The 8,479-nt window shown below is 47.6% G+C and overlaps 1 protein-coding gene across 6 annotated transcripts in view; it reads right to left on the minus strand.

Moving 5' to 3' along the window:
• Window positions 1–8,479, minus strand: part of LOC118391781 (active breakpoint cluster region-related protein) — a 252,735-nt gene that overhangs the window by 99,119 nt on the left and 145,137 nt on the right. For all 6 annotated transcript variants that reach the window (XM_052457875.1, XM_052457876.1, XM_052457878.1 and 3 more), the window contains one exon: window positions 288–340. In XM_052457875.1, coding sequence (XP_052313835.1) covers window positions 288–340 — 53 coding nt within the window. The remainder of the gene's footprint in view (window positions 1–287; window positions 341–8,479) is intronic.

Consider the following 8,479-nt stretch of genomic DNA (forward strand, 5'->3'; position numbering starts at 1 on the left):
AAGCAGGGTTTGACTTTGCAGGTGGATACAGATCCATGCTGCATCTTAATGACCTGCGGGGGTTTCGAGAGAGATTCTACCCAGCCCCATCACTATGTGTCTCATGACAGCACTAACTCTTAATCCTTGATAAGTATTGATCCTGTCCTATCTATTCAATCTATCTCTACGTTGCGGTCACTAATTCAATCTTGTCATTTGTCTCTGGGTGAGATCAAGAATCCTTCATGGATCAATCGAATGCTAGTCGGGACAGACAATGTACTGGTGTGTGTGTGTGTCCTCACATGAAGAACCAGCGTACTTCTGGTCACACGGTCAATCGGCTTGTACAGGAGAGCTGTGGGAAAGGACAAGAAGAGGGCACTCAGTTCGGTTTGACACACACACAATGAAGAAAAACACGACTCAAAAAGCCTATTACACACTTGACTGGGCATAGGTTTCCTGGGGTATGGGGCAGACATTTCAATCACCCAAAACCTCAGGTGTCTGTTCCCTGCACAGACGGACACACACCTCATTCTTTCTAAGCTCGGTTGTTCCTTCTCTGCTGAATAAGGTTGTTTTCAGAAACCTTCCCACTCAATTCACATCAGGATTAACTTCCTGACCTGGTCTAAATTTCTCCTTCTCACAGTGCGCCTCTCATATCTTATATCACATAGATGACAAGCGAGCCAAGGGGAAAGGGGTATTTTTATACAGCAGGGGAAGTGAATCTATCCATACAATGTGTGAGTGGTTGAGTCAAGGTCTTGGCCCTTTCTCTCCCAGCATGCAGTGCAGGGTTGTTTGATGTCCCCCTCTTTCTAACACTGCCTTTATTGTTTCATTCGGTCGTTTCTCACTCACACACACACACACACACACACACACACACACACACTCACTCACACACACATGTTGGGGAGTAGTGAACTACAATTAGTTTCCACTATTCATTTAACAACATTTTTCAGTAGCTTGGTAATTGAACTATATTCAAATTTTGGTAGTGTTTTCAGTAGTTCACTTTCTTTGCCAAGCTAACGACTTGAACTACGCACAATTTTTCCAGCATCAGACCAGCTCGTGTTTAATAGGTTAAATTCTATATTCTGTTAACATCCGACTCCAGAGGGATCTGTCAGGCAATTTCTAGTCCATGACATTTGAGATTCAGATATGTCCATTTCCCAAAATAGTTTTGAAGTCGTGAACTACTTTTTTAACGTAACGTTAGTTAAGTAAACTATTTTTTCCAAAGGGTCATTTCAGCATAGCTGAACTTTTCCTGTGAGAAATAATTGGTCAACTATATTTTCAGAGTCGATTCCCCAACACTGACAAACACACACAGCCATGTAGCTCAGCATCACTAGAATTTGCTTGGTAACAGGGTTCACGTAATTCCTTGTCGGGTTGCGCACACTACACAAACACACGTCTCGATAGACAGCCTGTTTAACATGCAGTGAAGCTCCAGCATCCTTATTGGTTACATAGCACTGATTCCATTACAGATTTACTCTGTTACTAGGGAAACTGCGCCAAGCCGTGTTCACACACACAAAATGTTCCTTTGACTTCAAAACCAATTTTCAATCCTAAACTTCTCTTAATCTGTCACTCCCTCTTTCCATCTCTCTCTCTATCCCGGTTTAACTCACACTCAGGAGCCAATCCAGTTACAAACCAGATCTGTCACACTAGGCTGATTTCCCAGTAGGCTTTGCAGCTGAGAGACAGAGCACCTGCGGGGCTGACAGCCAGGGTGAGACGTAAGGCAGGAGCGAGAGAGATGAAGAGAGAGAACAAAAATAGACAAAAGAGAGAGAGAGAGAGAGAGAAAAACGAAAACAGGGGGGGCTAGGGTGAAGGGGTAAGGCAGCTTAGCTGTAGGGTACAGGCCCCTGTCGTCATGTCTACCATCTCCACTGAACATCCAAAGCCTTGGGCGTTGGTAATGAGCTGCTTGTGATCCCTGAATATACATTACACTCACTTACTATCTGGTTGAACATCACTCTGTACATCTGCAGTAGAGGCATCTGAATGTCGCTCTCATCTGCAGTAGAGGCATCTGAATGTCACTCTCATCTGCAGTAGAGGCATCTGAATGTCGCTCTCATCTGCAGTAGAGGCATCTGAATGTCACTCTCATCTGCAGTAGAGGCATCTGAATGTCACTCTCATCTGCAGTAGAGGCATCTGAATGTCGCTCTCATCTGCAGTAGAGGCATCTGAATGTCACTCTCATCTGCAGTAGAGGCATCTGAATGTCACTCTCATCTGCAGTAGAGGCTTCTGAATGTCACTCTCATCTGCAGTAGAGGCTTCTGAATGTCACTCATCTGCAGTAGAGGCATCTGAATGTCGCTCTCATCTGCAGTAGAGGCATATGAATGTCGCTCTCATCTGCAGTAGAGGCATCTGAATGTCGCTCTCATCTGCAGTAGAGGCATCTGAATGTCGCTCTCATCTGCAGTAGAGGCATCTGAATGTCGCTCTCATCTGTAGTAGAGGCATCTGAATGTCGCTCTCATCTGCAGTAGAGGCATCTGAATGTCGCTCTCATCTGCAGTAGAGGCATCTGAATGTCGCTCTCATCTGCAGTAGAGGCATCTGAATGTCGCTCTCATCTGCAGTAGAGGCATCTGAATGTCGCTCTCATCTGCAGTAGAGGCATCTGAATGTCGCTCTCATCTGCAGTAGAGGCATCTGAATGTCGCTCTGATCTGCAGTAGAAGCATCTGAATGTCGCTCTGATCTGCAGTAGAAGCATCTGAATGTCGCTCTGATCTGCAGTAGAAGCATCTGAATGTCGCTCTGATCTGCAGTAGAAGCATCTGAATGTCGCTCTGATCTGCAGTAGAGTCATCCGAATGTCGCTCTGATCTGCAGTAGAAGCATCTGAATGTCGCTCTGATCTGCAGTAGAAGCATCTGAATGTCGCTCTGATCTGCAGTAGAAGCATCTGAATGTCGCTCTGATCTGCAGTAGAAGCATCTGAATGTCGCTCTGATCTGCAGTAAAGGCATCCGAATGGCGCTCTGATCTGCAGTAGAAGCATCTGAATGTCGCTCTGATCTGCAGTAGAGGCATCCGAATGGCGCTCTGATCTGCAGTAGAAGCATCTGAATGTCGCTCTGATCTGCAGTAGAGGCATCTGAATGTCGCTCTCATCTGCAGTAGAGGCATCTGAATGTCGCTCTTATCTGCAGTAGAGGCATCTGAATGTCGCTCTGATCTGCAGTAGAAGCATCTGAATGTCGCTCTGATCTGCAGTAGAAGCATCTGAATGTCGCTCTGATCTGCAGTAGAAGCATCTGAATGTCGCTCTCATCTGCAGTAGAGGCATCTGAATGTCGCTCTCATCTGCAGTAGAGGCATCTGAATGTCGCTCTTATCTGCAGTAGAGGCATCTGAATGTCGTTCTGATCTGCAGTAGAAGCATCTGAATGTCGCTCTGATCTGCAGTAGAAGCATCTGAATGTCGCTCTGATCTGCAGTAGAAGCATCTGAATGTCGCTCTGATCTGCAGTAGAAGCATCTGAATGTCGCTCTGATCTGCAGTAGAAGCATCTGAATGTCGCTCTGATCTGCAGTAGAAGCATCTGAATGTCGCTCTGATCTGCAGTAAAGGCATCCGAATGGCGCTCTGATCTGCAGTAGAAGCATCTGAATGTCGCTCTGATCTGCAGTAGAGGCATCCGAATGGCGCTCTGATCTGCAGTAGAAGCATCTGAATGTCGCTCTGATCTGCAGTAGAAGCACCCGAATGGCGCTCTGATCTGCAGTAGAGGCATCCGAATGGCGCTCTGATCTGCAGTAGAAGCATCTGAATGTCGCTCTGATCTGCAGTAGAGGCATCCGAATGGCGCTCTGATCTGCAGTACAGCTGTTGAAATGATCCCTCCTCCTCCATCTCCTTCCTCCTATTCTCACCTCTGATCTGCAGTACAGCTGTTGAAATGATCCCTCCTCCTCCATCTCCTTCCTCCTATTCTCACCTCTGATCTGCAGTACAGCTGTTGAAATGATCCCTCCTTCTCCATCCTCCTATTCTCACCTCTGATTGAACTGCAATGATACAAGAGACAGCAGAAGCCCACTGGGATCCTGTTCTGATGGACTACTGATGGGGCTTCATATTCTATAACACACACTGTGTCACAAGCTGTCTACAGAGCCTCAACTGGAGCGGCGCTTATGAAAAAGCATGGATTCTCTTTCATGTTCCCTTCCTCCATTAATAATGCTCCCTGTGTTCCCTCCCTCCCTCCCTCCATGAATAATGCTCCCTGTGTTCCTTCCCTCCCTCCATTAATAATGCTCCCTGTGTTCCTTCCCTCCCTCCATTAATAATGCTCCCTGTGTTCCTTCCCTCCCTCCATTAATAATGCTCCCTGCGTTCCTTCCCTCCCTCCATTAATAATGCTCCCTGCGTTCCTTCCCTCCCTCCATTAATAATGCTCCCTGTGTTCCTTCCCTCCCTCCATTAATAATGCTCCCTGTGTTCCTTCCCTCCCTCCATTAATAATGCTCCCTGTGTTCCTTCCCTCCCTCCCTCCATTAATAATGCTCCCTGTGTTCCTTCCCTCCCTCCCTCCATTAATAATGCTCCCTGTGTTCCTTCCCTTCCCTCCATTAATAATGCTCCCTGTGTTCCTTCCCTCCCTCCATTAATAATGCTCCCTGTGTTCCTTCCCTCCCTCCATTAATAATGCTCCATGCGTTCCCTCCCTCCCTCCATTAACAATGCTCCCTGTGTTCCTTCCCTCCCTGCATTAATAATGCTCCCTGTGTTCCTTCCCTCCCTCCATTAATAATGATCCCTGTGTTCCTTCCCTCCCTCCATTAATAATGCTCCCTGTGTTCCTTCCCTTCCCTCCATTAATAATGCTCCCTGTGTTCCTTCCCTCCCTCCATTAATAATGCTCCCTGTGTTCCTTCCCTCCCTCCATTAATAATGCTCCCTGTGTTCCTTCCCTTCCCTCCATTAATAATGCTCCCTGTGTTCCCTCCCTCCCTCACCTCCATTAATAATGCTCCCGTTGTTCCTTCCCTCCATTAATAATGCTCCCTGTGTTCCTTCCCTCCATTAATAATGCTCCCTGTGTTCCCTCCCTCCCTCCATTAATAATGCCCCCTGTGTTCCTTCCCTCCCTCCATTAATAATGCTCCCTGTGTTCCCTCCCTCCCTCCATTAATAATGCTCCCTGTGTTCCTTCCCTCCCTCCATTAATAATGCTCCCTTTGTTCCTTCCCTCCATTAATAATGCTCCCTTTGTTCCTTCCCTCCATTAATAATGCTCCCTGTGTTCCTTCCCTCCCTCCATTAATAATGCTCCCTGTGTTCCCTCCCTCCCTCCATTAATAATGCCCCCTGTGTTCCTTCCCTCCCTCCATTAATAATGCTCCCTGTGTTCCCTCCCTCCCTCCATTAATAATGCCCCCTGTGTTCCTTCCCTCCCTCCATTAATAATGCTCCCTTTGTTCCCTCCCTCCATTAATAATGCTCCCTCCCTCCATTAATAATGATCCCTGTGTTCCCTCCCTCCATTAATAATGCTCCCTGTGTTCCCTCCATCTCTCCCTCCATTAATAATGCTCCCCGTGTTCCCTCCCTCCCTCCATTAATAATGCTCCCTGTGTTCCCTCCCTCCCTCCATTAAAAATGCTCCCTGTGTTCCCTCCCTCCCTCCATTAAAAATGCTCCCTGTGTTCCCTCCCTCCATTAATAATGATCCCTGTGTTCCTTCCCTCCCTCCATTAATAATGCTCCCTGTGTTCCCTCCATCCCTCCCTCCATTAATAATGCTCCCTGTGATCCCTCCCTCCCTCCCTCCATTAATAATGCTCCCTGTGTTCCATCCATCCCTCCCTCCATTAATAATGCTCCCTGTGTTCCCTCCATCCCTCCCTCCATTAATAATGCTCCCTGTGTTCCCTCCCTCCCTCCATTAATAATGATCCCTGTGTTCCTTCCCTCCCTCCATTAATAATGCTCCCTGTGTTCCCTCCATCCCTCCCTCCATTAATAATGCTCCCCGTGTTCCCTCCATCCCTCCCTCCATTAATAATGCTCCCCGTGTTCCCTCCCTCCCTCCATTAATAATGCTCCCTGTGTTCCCTCCCTCCCTCCATTAAAAATGCTCCGTGTTCCCTCCCTCCCTCCATTAAAAATGCTCCCTGTGTTCCCTCCCTCCATTAATAATGATCCCTGTGTTCCTTCCCTCCCTCCATTAATAATGCTCCCTGTGTTCCCTCCCTCCCTCCATTAATAATGATCCCTGTGTTCCTTCCCTCCATTAATAATGATCCCTGTGTTCCTTCCCTCCCTCCATTAATAATGCTCCCTGTGTTCCCTCCATCCCTCCCTCCATTAATAATGCTCCCTTTGTTCCCTCCCTCCCTCCATTAATAATGCTCCCTGTGTTCCTTCCCTCCCTCCCTTAATAATGCTCCCTGTGTTCCTTCCCTCCCTCCATGAATAATGCTCCCTGTGTTCCCTCCCTCCCTCCATGAATAATGCTCCCTGTGTTCCCTCCCTCCCTCCATGAATAATGCTCCCTGTGTTCCTTCCCTCCCTCCATTAATAATGCTCCCCATGTTCCTTCCCTCCCTCCATGAATAATGCTCCCTGTGTTCCTTCCCTCCCTCCATGAATAATGCTCCCTGTGTTCCTTCCCTCCCTCCATTAATAATGATCCCTGTGTTCCTTCCCTCCCTCCATGAATAATGCTCCCTGTGTTCCCTCCCTCCCTCCATTAATAATGCTCCCTGTGTTCCCTCCCTCCCTCCATTAATAATGCTCCCCATGTTCCTTCCCTCCCTCCATTAATAATGATCCCTGTGTTCCTTCCCTCCCTCCATGAATAATGCTCCCTGTGTTCCTTCCCTCCCTCCATGAATAATGCTCCCTGTGTTCCTTCCCTCCCTCCATTAATAATGCTCCCCATGTTCCTTCCCTCCCTCCATGAATAATGCTCCCTGTGTTCCTTCCCTCCCTCCCTCCATTAATAATGATCCCTGTGTTCCTTCCCTCCCTCCATTAATAATGCTCCCTGTGCTCCCTCCCTCCATTAATAATGCTCCCTGTGTTCCCTCCCTCCCTCCATTAATAATGCTCCCTGTGTTCCCTCCCTCCCTCCATTAATAATGCTCCCCGTGTTCCCTCCCTCCCTCCATTAATAATGCTCCCTGTGCTCCCTCCCTCAATAATGCTCCCTGTGTTCCCTCCCTCCCTCCATTAATAATGCTCCCTGTGTTCCCTCCCTCCCTCCATTAATAATGCTCCCTGTGTTCCCTCCCTCCCTCCATTAATAATGCTCCCTGTGTTCCCTCCCTCCCTCCATTAATAATGCTCCCTGTGTTCCCTCCATGCTCCATTGTGGATGTATAAACCCTACTGCCTTGTGTGAATTAACTGAAGAATCTACATTCATTACAATGGAAATGAATGGCGACAATGGAGGAGAGTCTAGGTGTGTGTGCGTGTGTGTGTGTGTGTTATAGAATATGAAGCCCCATCAGCACATCAGAACAGGATCCCCAGTGGATTTCTGCTGTCTCTCTTATCACTAACAGTTCCTGTGTGGATATGTGAATGGTGTAACACTGCAGCTCATAGCTTTAAGGGGGACCAACGTACAAAACAGTGGGAATCAACTCAAGTCGAAGTTTCTTTCTTTATACATTTAAACATACTTCCCTCTTGATGACAAAGCCTCAGGCCAATAGACTCAACCTCACTGTCCTCCACTGGAGCTAATTAACAGTACCACCCCCTGCTTTGAAACAGACTTCTGATTGAACAACCCTCTTCTCAGTCCCTTCATCACCAAGGACACAGTCAGTCAGGGACTCTGCTGTGCAGACAGAAGCACAGTTCAAAGTTCAGCAGCAACGCAAGGGAAGAGAGGAGAACGGAAGGGCCATGGAAGATGAGAGGAGTGGAGGGAGGGAGGGAGGGAGGCTGATGAGAGGAGTGATGGAGGTGTTGCTGATTATAGAAAACAGATAGAGCTTCACAGCGGGGGCCTGTGATGGAACCCTCCTCAAGGTCACCGTGACAACCTGACGGACAGCTCCTTCCCGGTAACCAGGGTGTCCTAGTGGGTCACAGCCAATCAGCAGTCCTGGATCTACAACACTGAGACATGACTTACATAGACATATGCTAGCCCAGTTCCCTGACTGGCATCTAGACTTGGTTACACTGATGCCAACCCCAGCCCTCACCAAGTGAGTGAGTGAGTGAGTGATCAATGAAAACTGAAAGAGGAAGGGAAAGATCAAGTATTGGAGAGAGAGAAGTGTGAGGAGAGACAGTGAGAAGGGGACAGAGAGGTGACAGGATTATAATATATTTTTAAGAAGCATATGACTAATTGTGAATATAGTCATGTCTAACATATGTATAATAAAGTCATCAGTGTTTCTCAACAGGCAGCATGGTGACCTCAACTTCTCTTGTTAACAAAGCCAGTGG

This window comes from Oncorhynchus keta, chromosome 12 (genome assembly GCF_023373465.1).
Source record: "Oncorhynchus keta strain PuntledgeMale-10-30-2019 chromosome 12, Oket_V2, whole genome shotgun sequence".
In the NCBI taxonomy this organism is placed as follows: Eukaryota; Metazoa; Chordata; class Actinopteri; order Salmoniformes; family Salmonidae; genus Oncorhynchus; species Oncorhynchus keta.